The 13079-nt window shown below is 53.1% G+C and overlaps 1 protein-coding gene across 1 annotated transcript in view; it reads right to left on the bottom strand.

Moving 5' to 3' along the window:
• Nucleotides 1-288: 288 nt before the first annotated feature.
• Nucleotides 289-13079, bottom strand: part of LOC134402019 (NFX1-type zinc finger-containing protein 1-like) — a 31016-nt gene continuing 18225 nt past the window's right edge. Inside the window, exons 10-13 of the mRNA XM_063131386.1 lie at nucleotides 7161-7306; nucleotides 6656-6766; nucleotides 4949-5044; nucleotides 289-3971 (exon numbers count right to left, since the gene is read on the bottom strand). Coding sequence (XP_062987456.1) covers nucleotides 1023-3971; nucleotides 4949-5044; nucleotides 6656-6766; nucleotides 7161-7306 — 3302 coding nt within the window. The 3' untranslated portion in view covers nucleotides 289-1022. The remainder of the gene's footprint in view (nucleotides 3972-4948; nucleotides 5045-6655; nucleotides 6767-7160; nucleotides 7307-13079) is intronic.

Here is a 13079-nt window from a genome sequence, read left to right as displayed (position 1 = left end):
ATTATCAAGAGTTGAAGATAAGGAGGAGTTAAAGGAGGAGACGGCTGAGTCCAAGGAGACGGCTGTGTAGACAGAAGGAAGAGAGGAGGCTAAAGACTGAGAAAAAGCCTCGTAGTTGATAGAATGCAGGTCACGACAAGGGCGTGAAGCGGGACGTGAAGGAGGGGGAATGTGACTAATATTGAAGGAGACTAGATGATGATCTGACAGAGGAAAGTCAACAATAGAAAAGTCCAGGACAGAGCAGTTCCGAGTGAGGACAAGATCCAGACAGTGTCCAAGGGAATGTGTGGGTGCTTCAGAGCAGAGCTTAAGATCGTAAGAGGAAGATAAGGAGCGAAATCGTAGAGCTGCAGCATCGTGAGGGTCATCCACATGGATATTGAAGTCACCCAAGATCAGAGTAGGAGTAAGCCAATCAACATCTTGGTAGGAGCGTGGTACGGATATCCACACAGGCAAAGCAAATGGGGAAGTTCTTCTGTCCTTTTTAAACGGGGTGGAGCCAGGATCAAAGCTGGCAAAGCGTTTGCTGTGCCGCTGAGCTGTGCCCCGTCCCGTCACTGTGTTCACACAAATCCTTAATGAAATTAAAATCTGTGTTTGCCTAAACTGTCCTTTCTGCTGCCTGTTATGCTGTGGGGAACAGCAAAACCAAAGAGGATTGTGGCGAATTATGCTGAAGCTCCATGTGCCCTAAATTTAAGAAAACTGATAAAAACAATATATCAAATTTAGGTATAACTATACTTATTACAATAAAATCATATTAGTAGAAAATATTTTAATCTTAAAGCAAATACATTTAAACTTTAAACTGAATAGTCCACATACATCACCTCGCCGGACAGATGAACCACCTGCTAACTGTACCTCCGTCTTGTCTGGATTGAGTCTCAGTTTGTTAGCCCTCATCCAGTCCATTACCGTGCCCAGGCACTGGTTCAGAACAGCCACTGCCTCACCTGGGTTTGATGAAAAGGAAAGGTAGAGCTGGGTATCATCCGCATATTGGTGACACCTCAGTCCACATCTCCGGATAACCTACGTCGCTGCACAGGATTTATTACGTCCAGCTCTGCCTTCGGCAGCTGTGGAATTCCAGGAAGGCTGTTGCCAGGCGTACCGGGCTCCTGTGGCGGTGAGACGCCATCTGCTGAATCCTCCCGCTCTCCACCTGGCTCTGGCTGCGGCACAACTGGCTGGCTCTCTCCCTCTTCCTCCGAGGAGGAACCTTCCTCCAGGTGAAGCGTGACAGGCTCCAAGAGAGGTGCGTCTTCCATGGCTGCTGCCTTGGCGTCCTCCGGAGAAGGGGAAGGGGAAGGGGCAGGCGCCTCCTGGCCCCAACATGTCCCTGGGCTTGCAGTGGGGCTGCACTCCTCCCAGGTCCCACGTGGCTCAACTTGGCAGGAGCTGGGGGGCGGATATGTTGGAGAGCGAGGGCTGAATCCTGCCTCTCTGCAGCTGTCATTGGCAAAGGACGGTGAGCCCGGCACAGGGCTGATGGCGGCTGTATATGCCAGGTGATCGGAGGGTCCAGCTGACTCTGTGATGTCGCTCAGGCGCCTCCTGTCCTCCTCCGCTCCATCCCCAGGGTCCAGTACGGGATTATCCGCTATACGGTTACCTGGATTAGCGTTGTGGTTTTGGCCGCCGATGGCAGACCGACATTCAGGGCAGCGGCTCTCCTCCATGGGCCGCCCGCACTGCCCAACGGTATACAAGTGGCCCTTGGGGCACGTGTACCAGCGCCCGCTTCCGAAGCGCATGGCCTCCATGATCGAGACTCTCTCTGCCTGGGAAAGCCGCGTGCCCGAGGCCGGCAAAAGCCGGTCGATGGTCTCCAGCATGGGCTGAAGGAGCTCTTCGTGGGCTTCCGTGAAAGGGGCCTTCTCGCTGAGGAGGCTCACGACCTTATCCACAACAGCCAAGGTCGCTGCCGAGGACGGCACTTGATTCTGCTCGTAGTTGCTCAGCCGCTCAAAGATGTTGGCCAAGTAGGAGATTCTCTTGATCTCGTTCCTGCATTCTCCGAGTTGCTGAGCCGTGAACGTGTCTCCTCTTTTCCTCCGGCACACCCAGGACTCCACAACCTCCGCTGCCTCCGTCAGGCGCCCTTTCCTCTCCGCCGTGCACTTCTCGGCTTGGTTTTTCAGCTTCTGAATGCAAACAAGGAAATTCACCGTGTTCTCCCAGTCCCTGAGGCTCTGGAGGGAACCGGTCGTCTCGATCCTTTTCATCAAGGCCGCCTGTTCAAAATAGCGACTGGCACAAGGCGTCGTCATCAGCCTGCCCAGCAGCGCGGCCTGGCCAGCCTGGAGTTCTTCTTTGCTGCCCCGGATCTTCCGCTTGATCTCCTCGATCCTTTGCTGCGTGGCTTTGATGACGTCGTTGTAACGCGGGTTGCTCTGGATGGGCGTCGAGCACTTGGGACACACCTTCTGCTGGACGTGCCGGGCTTGGGCCTGGCTTGCTTCTCCGCCCATCCACTGGTCCAGGCCCCCCACCTCAAAGACGTGGCCGCAGTCCTCTAAGACGACAAAGCGGGAATCTGGCTCGTCTTCGCTCCCGAAGAAGATCTCTGCCAGCTCTTCCTGGTGGCACGCCCGGCACTTCGGGGGGCACGGTTCCCCGCAAAGGCCCACGCAGGGGTGCTTGCACTTGAGGGTCTTTGGACAGGGCTCGTCACACCGGGGCCGGTTGCAGACCTCTGAGCACATGCGGGTGCACTGGTGGTGTCGGCATCGCCAGGCGCAGGGCTGCTTGCAAGGGAAGCAGGCCTCCCCGCACGTCTTGCTGCAGCGGCTGTGGCAGCACCGGTTGGGGCACGCCCTCTCACATGGAGGACAGTTCTCGGAACAGGATCCCTGACACACGTGAGAACAGAGCAGGACCCTGGAGCATTTTCGCCGGCAGGCCGCGTGGATCCGGCCCTGGACGCATTCGGAACAGCTTCCCTTGCACCCGTGTCCGCATGTCAGGCTCTGCAGACACTTCTCGTGGCACGGCAAGGCCATCTTCTGCTTGAAGCATTCCGTCTGGGTCGCGTGGGAGCAGGGCAGAGTGACTTGCACCGTTTCCTTGCAGAGGACGGCCCGGCAGTCTTTCCCGCACTGCAGCTTGCACGGGTGGCCGCACCCCAAAAGCTTCTGGCAGGGCTCCTCACAAATCCAGCTCGTGGCAGGCACGTGGCACGGCACTGTTTGGCTGTGGCCACATTTTGGGATGACTTTCTCCACGGGAACCTCGCAGGGCCCACAGGGCTCTGTGCAGTTCTTGGGGCACCTGTGGTTGAGCTCACACAGGTCCTTGCTGCACGGGAACTTGCAGACGTTCAGGCGGTGCTCCCTGTCGCAGGGGTGGCAGCGGCGTGTGCAGGGGTGGCCACATTCCAGCCGAGTCTCGCACTTGAGCGCACACCCTCCATCCGGGAGCCGGTTGAAGTCTATGCTGTCCTTCACAGTGGTCTTTGTCTCCGGGTGGTTTTGGCACATCAGTGTCAGCTCTTCCCCAAGAAGGCTCTTCGCGCTCAGCAAGCCTAAGATCTCTTTCCACAGACTGTGGCTGGCAGAGAGATGTTCCAGATTCCCAATGCAGTAGAAGCCCTTCTTGGCCCGCGAGAGCGCCACGCAGAGCCTGTTCTTGTCCTTGAGGAAGCCAATCCTCCTTTCACGGTTGCTGCGTACCAGCGAGAGCAGGACAATGTCGTTCTCTTCCCCTTGGAAGTCGTCCACGGCGTGGGCCGCCACTTTCTCCAGGCCCTCCTGCTGCAAGAGGGCTCGGATTCTCATCACTTGGCCGTGGTAGGGGGTGAGGACGGTGATCTGGCTCTGGCGGTACCCTTGCTTAAGGAGGTAGCTGGCGAGCGAGACCAGGAAGGCGGCTTCGTGCCGGTTGCTGTAGCTCTCCGCCTCGGTGCTGCGGCTCTCTTCCTCTCTGTGCTGCACGAAGAACACGCTCCTTTCTACGCCCTTTTCAGAAATAAGACACGGCCAGTTAAATAGGACACATGCGAGATGAACCTTACGCTCACATTGTAGAGAGTGTTAGACAAATATCTGGTTTCATCACCACCAATGGACAACCCGTCGCGCACGGAGGTCTCATCAACGACCTACTACAAGCCCTGATGCTTCCCCTTGAAGTGGCCGTGATGCACGTTCGAGCCCATGGACGTGCGCCTGAAGAAGAATTGAGAAAAGGAAACCAGAAAGCAGACCCAGCTGCTAAACAGCCTGCCCTGCAAGGAGAAGCAGGAATTTTCCTAATCCATCCCACCAAGCCGCCACCACCCATGAATGAGTACACAGAGAGACTATAGCTCGAGAAGCCAAAGCCCAGAAGAATGAGAGTGGTTGGTGGATAACCCCCGAAGGACTTGCTGTGCTGCCTCGATGGATCATGAGAAAGATCCTACAAGAGGGCGACTGGTGCGAACCCATGAAATCCCGAGAGGCTCTCCTGTGGGGAGAAGCCTTGGGCCTCTTTCTCATCCCATTATCAGTCCTTAGGCAAAGTAGACCCCGCCTTGTTCCTTATTTGGGTGGTGACAGGCGCTCATCTCTTGCAGAGGAGCCATAAAATAGCAGACACCTGCAGGGCCCCTTCCGTAGCCGGCGCAACGGAGGAAGCGGCCTTCTCCTGAGTCAGGACGATGTCTGGACCCCCGTGAACCGGCCATGGACCAGGCCAGGCAACTGCACCACAAAAGCCTCATCTGGAAGTGCCCTGCCCTGACTGGCAGCCAGGGCTCTCCAGGGCTTCAGGCTGGGTGGGTGGAAACCAAGGGCCACTTGCCAGGCCCCTGCTGAGTGTCAGCAGAGGCTTCTGGGTGAAAGGGGAAGCCAACAGCCCTGCACCCCCCGCACCCCACTTTGGCTTGGCCGGGACTCCCTACCAGGCCGCCCTCCATCGGCAGAGGGCCGGGTCCTGCCAGCGCCCTCCCTACCTTGATGCTCTCGTAGGCCAGCACCTCACTGTGATCCCGCAGTTCCTTGTAGAAGCAGGGCACCAGCAGCTGGGAGATCTCCGGCCGCATGCGATGCTGTCCGTGGGGCAGGGGAGAGAGAAGAGTGGTCACCAGGGGGTTGGCCACTGGGGGAAGGGCTGCCAAGCGAACCCTTTCTCCGCCCCAGCCCCTGCTTTCTCTTTCCCCCAGACGTATGGACTGACAGCTCCGTGCTGAAGACCCAACCAGATCATGAAGTAAATGATGAAGGGGCCAGAGCGAGCAACTCCCCTGGGAGGGAAGGTCACGTCAACGGGGGTGGTTTAGCCTGGGAAAAAGGAGGCTGAGGGGAGACCTGAGAGAGGTGGACAACATCATGCCTGGTGTGGAGAAGGTGGACGGGGAGACAGACATTTTCCTCCCACTCTCAAAATCCTAGAACCCAAAGAGGTCATCCCATGAAGCTGATGGGTGGGAGATTCAGGACAAGTAAAAGGAAGGACTTCTTCACACAGCGTAGAGTTAAATGATGCAACTCACTACCACAAGATGTAGTGGTGGCCACCAATCTGGATGACTTCAAAAGGGGGTTGGATAAATTCCTGGAGGCGAAGGCTATCTGTGGCTACTAGCCCTGATGGTTGTGTGTGATCTCCAGTATCTGAGGCAATAAGCCTGTGTGCACCCGTTGCTGGGGAGCATGGGTGGGAGGGTGCTGTTGCACCATGTCCTGCCTTGTTCATCCCTGGCTGTTTGGCCCCTGTGTGACCAGAGCGCTGGACTAGATGGACCCTGGGTCTGATCCAGCCTCAGGGCTCTTCTTACGTTCTTAGGCAAATAATAATAATAATAATAATAATAATAATAACGGGGGTGGGGGACGTGTCGGGATGCCTCATGAATGCCGAAATAGCTGCTCCCTCCAGCAACGGGGCCAGGGCAATCGCCTGCCTTGGGCTCTGCTTGAGGAAGCCGGGGCGGGGGGCCCCCCGAGCCGCCCTTGCAAGCTCCAGCCCTTGCCTCAAAGAGGTGGGGGCCAGTGGGGGCAGCCATGGCCCGCTCCCCTGCTTTGCAATCTGCGGAAAACCTGGCGGTGGGCTCCATCAGCCGCACCGCTCTAGCTCTGCCTCTCCCGGGGGAAGCGTGTCCAGCCCGCCAGTCCCCTCGGGCTTGTGGAATGTTCGTTTGGCCAGTTCAGGGGAGGATTCCGTCAGGAGCAGCTGGACGGGGCCCTTCTGCACGCTGGCGGAGCTCGAGAGGAGGCGGGGGGGTGCTGGGGCCCCTGCTGCTGCCCCCCTGCTAGGTTCTAGGAACAGCATCTGCTTTGCTTGGAAGGAGGAGGAGATAAACGTTCCAATCTGGGCACGCCGACCTGCCCAGCCCAGTCTCCTCCAGATGCTGTTGGATGGCAATGCCCATAATCCCTTGCCATTGGCCATAGCTGTCTGGGATGGATGGGAGTTGTAGTCCAGACCTTCTGGAGGGCACCAGGTTGGGGGAGGGCCCTTTGCCTGAAGGCCAGGAAGCAAGCAAGCGGAAAAGGGTGAGCTGAAGCTGCCCAGCGCCAAGAGGAAGCGGCTGAGCTGGGCGGGGCAGGAGTGCCACCAAGAGCAGCCAGGCCAGCAGCCGCCAGCCCAAACTGGGAGGAGGCCGGGGGCCGCCAGGCGCGCCCACCGGAGCCTTCCTGCCCCCTCCCCGACGACGCACCTGGTAGAGCAGCTGCACGCGAGGGAGCCGGTTGTTGACCATCCGCTCGAAGAGAGAGATGCCCAGGCCGTACTTCTTCTCCAGGCTGTAATCCGCCGGCTTTGGTCGCAGCTGAAAAATGCCAGGCCCAGGCCCCTGGTCAGCCGTGCGTGGCTGGGAGGCCTCTGGGGAACTCTGGGCGGTTAATATTGGGGGGGGGGGGGGAGAGGGATGATTCATCTCAAGGGAACATGGGAAGGAAGTGGACGGTCATGGCATTATTTTAAAAAGCCCACTGTATTCTCTGCAAAAGAGCTGAAAGGGTGCAGTCAAGGGAGACCGAAGTGATCCAGAGGCCGGAGCAACTCCCCTGCGTGGAGCATTAACTTAGAGAAACAGGTGAGTACGGGGCAGACACGACTAATGGCGTGCAAAATTACGCGTGGTGGAGAATTCACTGCCGCCAGATGTCGCCACGGCAGCGGGAAGGCGGTGGGCGGCCTGCAGAAGCCATCTTGGTGGGTACCTGCTGGTGATCGCCGATCAGAATGAGGTGGTCGCAGGACGTGGTGAGGGAGGTGAGGACGTGGGCCTCCAGGATCTCGGCCGCCTCTTCCACCATCACGATGCGAGGGCGGAGGGTCTGTAGCAGCTTCCTGTATTTGGCCGCTCCTGGAGGAAGAGGAGGCCCCAGAAGCGGTCAATTCCCCACGAAGAAGACGCACCCTGACCTGGGGGCATAGATGGTCACACTCACACACACCCTCTTCCACTTGACCAGAGTACAGGGCCCTTCCTGGAAAGGCCCCTTTTAGGCTTAGAAAACCATTCCCAGTGGAGAGGAGGGGAGGAGGGCAATGTGGGTCTTTCCTCCCTCATAAAACTAGAACTTTTTGGTCCACCAATGAAACGGGCTGGCGAGATTCAGGGCAAAGTTCTTCGCGCAGTGTAAAATTATCTGCTGCAAGATCTAGTGATGGCCGCCATCTTAGATGGCTTTCAAATGGGGTGGGGGGGGGGTTTGGACAAATTGGAGGGGGAGGAGGGAAGGAGGGGCTACCAAGGATCTTGGAATTGTTGTAGATTGCAAGCTGAATATGAGCCAACAGTGTGATATGGCTGCAAGAAAGGCAAATGCTATTTTGGGCTGCATTAATAGAAGTAGAGCTTCCAAATCAAGGGAGGTACTGGTTCCTCTCTATTCAGCCCTGGTTAGGCCTCATCTAGAGTATTGTGTCCAGTTCTGGGCTCCACAATTCAAGAAGGACGCAGACAAGCTGGAGCGTGTTCAGAAGAGGGCAACCAGGATGATCAGGGGTCTGGAAACAAAGCCCTATGAAGAGAGACTGAAAGAACTGGGCATGTTTAGCCTGGAGAAGAGAAGATGGAGGGGAGACATGAGAGCACTCTTCAAATACTTAAAAGGTTGTCACACAGAGGAGGGCCAGGATCTCTTCTTGATCCTCCCAGAGTGCAGGACACAATAACGGGCTCAAGTTACAGGAAGCCAGATTCCAGCTGGACATCAGGAAAAACTTCCTGACTGTTAGAGCAGTACGACAACGGAACCAGTTGCCTGGTGAGGTTGTGGGCTCTCCCACACTCGAGGCCTTCAAGAGGCAGCTGGACAACCATCTGCCAGGGATGCTTTAGGGTGGATTCCTGCATTGAGCAGTGGGTTGGACTCGATGGCCTTGTAGGCCCCTTCCAACTCTGCTATTCTATGATCCTAAGGGCTCTGTGAAGATGGCAATAGAGCCAGTTAGACCCTGAGGCAACATCAGTGAAGATCTCTGCCCGTCAACCTCTGTGGGCTTCCAGGAGGAACGTGGCTGGCCACTGCGGGAAGCAGCACCATGGACTAAGTGGCCCCTCCATGGTCTGTCCAGTGCAAGAGTCTTCTCTAGGCCAATGCTTGCGCTGAGGGGGGCTCATCCGTGAAACGAACACAGAACACGCTTAAAATGAACCCAAGGCTGACTCGCTCGTCCCAGGGGCAACTATTTTAGGCCAGCTCTGTCCTCCTGGGCAGGGAAGCGACGAATAAATAATAACACATTTTAGGTCCGATGCGAGGGAGGGCTGTGCTTGACATCCACGTCCCCCGTTTGATTCGAGACGATTGTCGCTGTGGGGTGGAGGAAGGCAGCCTGCATGAGCCACGCCAAGGTGCGCTGGCCCACCACCCTGGGACAAATCCTGCCTTCCGTCCGGATGGCTTTCATGCAAGGGAAAAAATGGGTGGTAGCGCAGGGCAGGAATCCAGGGAGCGTTTCCATGTCCAGACCCACCAGCTGCGAGAGGCAGCGGGCAGAGAGGCCTCGTGGAATGGCAGCAGCCCTTGTCTGCTGGGCAAAACTCTTGTCGGGCTGCTCTGGCCAGGGGCGGGCTCTGCAAGACCACTATTCTCATGTTTGTTAGTTTGCGGTCTAGTTTCTTGGAGTGGGTCAGTCTCTGATTTTGCCTCCAATGGGAATCAGGATGTTTGCCCCTGTCATCCAGGACTTGTTTATCTCTAGGTCTCTCCACCTCCTTGCTCTTACTGAAACCTGGCTTCCTGCCCATGATACCGCCATCTCTGCTGCCCTCTCTCTTGGAGGACTCTCTTTCTCTCACACTAGTCGCCCAGAGGGTCGGGGTGGTGGTGTGGGTCTTTTATTATCTAGTTTGTGCCAGTTCCAGCCTCTTTCCATTCCACCTTCACATTGCTTCTCCTCCTTTGAGGTACATGTGGTGAGGCTCTTCGCTCCACTGCGACTGCGGATTGCAGTTCTGTACCGCCCCCCAGGCTCGTCCTCAAAATTTATCTCTGATTTTGATTCGTGGCTGTCCTTTTTCCTCTCTGATAACTGTCCTACTCTTATCTTGGGTGATTTCAATATTCATGTGGATGACCCTCAAGATGCTGCAGCTCTACGATTTCGCTCATTATCTTCCTCTTATGATCTTAAGCTTTGGTCTGATGCACCCACACATTCCCTTGGACACTGTCTGGATCTTGTTCTCACTCGGAATTGCTCTGTGTTGGACTTTTCTACTGCTCACTTTCCGTTGTCAGATCATCACCTAGTTTCTTTCAATATTACTCATAATCCTCCTCCTTCACGTCCCGCTTCTCGCTCTTGTCGTGACTTGCAATCTATCAATTATGAGGCTTTTTCTCAGTCTCTAGCCTCCTCCCTTCCTTCTGTCTGTTCGGCTGTCTCCTTGGACTCAGCTGTCTCCTTCTTTAATTCCTCCTTATCTTCAACTCTTGATAATCTTGCTCCATCTACAACTCGGATAGTTCGCCCTTCTCAACCCCAACCGTGGCTCACCTCTTCCCTCCGCTACCTTCGCTCTTGTTCCCGGGCAGCTGAACGCCTTTGGCGTAAGACCAGGGACCGGGCAGACTTTGTCCATTACAAATTTGTACTCTCCTCTTTCTCTTCTGCCATCTCACTGGCCAAACAGCAGTACTACTCAACGCTGATCCAGTCAAATGCTAGGCATCCTCAGCGGCTCTTTGCGTCCTTCAATTCTCTTCTGAAGCCTAATCCGCCATCTCTCCCCGCCTCTCTGTCTGCTAATAACTTTGCCTCTTTTTTCAATGCTAAAATCCAAACTATCCGCTCTGATCTGGCCAGCTCTGCTCCTCTTCCAGTTCCTGTTCCTCATTTGTCAGCTCCTCCTGCAAATTTCTCTGCGTTTCCTTCGGTCTCTGCGGATGAACTGTCTACAATACTGCACTCTTCGAAGCCTTCCACTTGTTCTCGTGATCCAATTCCTTCTCGCGTCTTTATTAATCTTACTCCTGCTATCCTCCCTTCCTTGCTACATATTATTAATCTCTCTCTGTCCTCTGGTTCATTTCCTTCTGCTTTTAAACATGCTACAGTCTCTCCCATTCTCAAGAAACCTACTCTTGATAGGCTATCTCTGTCTAACTACCGACCTGTCTCTTTGTTGCCGTTTGTTTCAAAGATCCTGGAGCGTGCGGTCTACTCTCGCTGTCTTGACTTTCTTTCTAGTAACTCTGCTTTGGATCCATTTCAATCTGGATTCCGTCCTCTGCATTCCACCGAAACAGCCCTTACTAAGATCACCAATGATCTCCTTACTGCCAAGTCTAAAGGCCATTATTCAGTTCTTATTCTCCTTGATCTAACTGCAGCCTTTGACACGGTTGATCATGATCTTCTCTTAGATTCCCTTCATGACCTTGGATTTTGTGGCTCTGTCTATAACTGGTTTGCCTCCTATCTAGCGGGTCACTCTTTCAGCGTGTTGACTAATGGCAGCTCGTCTTCCTCCTTTCCCCTTTCAGTAGGGGTTCCGCAAGGCTCGGTGCTTGGCCCGTTGTTGTTTTCCTTATACATGTTGCCCTTGGGCAAGCTTATTCAATCTCATGGCCTCCAATATCATCTGTACGCCGATGATACACAACTATATCTGTCATCTCCGGAACTTTCTCCTGATGTTCACGATCGTATCTCGGCATGTCTTTCAGATATCTCAGCTTGGCTGCTTCATCGTCGCTTAAAACTTAACATGGCAAAGACTGAATTGCTTGTTTTTCCTCCTAAACCTTCTCCTCATCTCTCATTCTCTCTTACTGTCAATGATGTTACGCTTACTCCGGTCAAGGAAGCTCGTAGCCTTGGCTTTATCTTCGACTCCTCGCTCTCCTTTATTCCTCATATTGAGGCAGTAGCTAAATCTTGTCGATTTTTCCTGTATAATATTGCCAGGATTCGATCATTTTTGTCTGTCTCTTCTGCCAAAACGCTTGTTCATGCGCTGGTTATTTCACGGTTGGACTACTGCAACCTTCTTCTCTCTGGCCTTCCTTCTTCTCACATCAGTCCGTTGGTTTCTGTTCACCACTCTGCCGCAAAGATCATCTTCTTGGCTCGCCGCTCCGACCATGTTACTCCGCTTCTGAAATCTCTTCATTGGCTTCCAATTCACTACAGAATCCAATATAAACTTCTCCTGTTAACCTTCAAAGCTTTTCACGGTCTAGCTCCTTCCTATCTCTCCTCTCTCATCTCACACTATTGCCCCACTCGTGCTCTTCGCTCCTCTGATGCCATGTTTCTCGCCTGCCCAAGGGCCTCTACTTCCCTTGCTCGGCTTCGTCCATTCTCTTCTGCTGCCCCTTACGCCTGGAACGCTCTTCCAGAACATTTGAGAACTACAAGTTCAACCGCAGCTTTTAAAGCTCAACTAAAAACTTTTCTTTTTCCTAAAGCTTTTAAAACTTGATGTTGTGCAGTCTTCTACTGTTACTTTCTACTGTTAGTTTTACCCTACCCTGTGCCTGCTTACCCTTCCCTGTACCTGTTGGCATTCTCTTCCCCTCCTTATTGTTCTACTATGATTTTATTAGAATTATTATTATTATTATTTATTTATATAGCACCATCGATGTACATGGTGCTGTACAGATAACACAGTAAATAGCAAGACCCTGCCGCATAGGCTTACAATCTAATAAAGTTGTAGTAAACAATAAGAAGGGAAGGAGAATGCAAACAGGCACAGGGAAGTGTAAACAGGCACCGGGAAGGGTGAAGCTAACAGTATAGAGTCAGAACAAACTCAAAGTTTAAAAGCTATAGGGAAAAGAAAAGTTTTTAGCTGTGTTTTTGTTGGGTTATTGTGCCAGAACTTTTCTCCTTCTGGAACTCTGTTTGTGCTCAGAAACAAACACACATCACGCAGGTCTTACACAGCAGAGCTGGTTTATTTCCTTCAGGCTTCTGTGCAGTTCAATTCAGATCAGTTCAGATCAGCACACTGAGGCATACACAGAGAGCAGTGATCATAGAGCAGTGATCAGAGAGCAGTGATCAGTTCCATTTTACACAAGTGAGAAACTATATACAGATCTACACAATTCTTATCTACATTACATACAGCTGTGATGAGGCTAACTTAGAATCTTGGCAAGGTTCCCAGAACAGCCTCTATCTCAAGGTAATTACCCACAGATAGTCTTTCTCTGTTTAACCCTGAGATAGCCATACACACACAATTTTAATGACTAAGCAAGTATTTCTTTTCATATACTTAACAGTCCTCCTCTTGCGCATGTTGTTTAAATTGTGTTACAATCTGAGACCCAGCTTTAAAAGCATCTCTTTGTGTTTTACCATTGATACTGGTTTTGTGAATAAATCAGCCAACATCATTTCAGATGGACAATATTCAAGCTTAATCCAGCCCTTCTGAATTATATCTTTCACATGAGAATAACGAACATCCACATGTTTAGTTCTTGGTTTACACTTTTCAGATGTAGCCATACTAATACATGCCTGATTATCCTCAAATATGGTTACTGGTGTCTCAATTTCCAACCTTAGATCAGCAAATAATTGTTTATACCACTCAATCTCATTACAAGCCAGAGATAAGCTGATATATTCTGCTTCTGCACTAGAGGTTGCTACACAATTTT

This window comes from Elgaria multicarinata, chromosome 7 (assembly GCF_023053635.1).
Source record: "Elgaria multicarinata webbii isolate HBS135686 ecotype San Diego chromosome 7, rElgMul1.1.pri, whole genome shotgun sequence".
NCBI classification, from domain to species: domain Eukaryota; kingdom Metazoa; phylum Chordata; class Lepidosauria; order Squamata; family Anguidae; genus Elgaria; species Elgaria multicarinata.
Note: the sequence above shows the minus strand (reverse complement) of the source record. Positions and strands in the feature narration are given on the sequence as shown.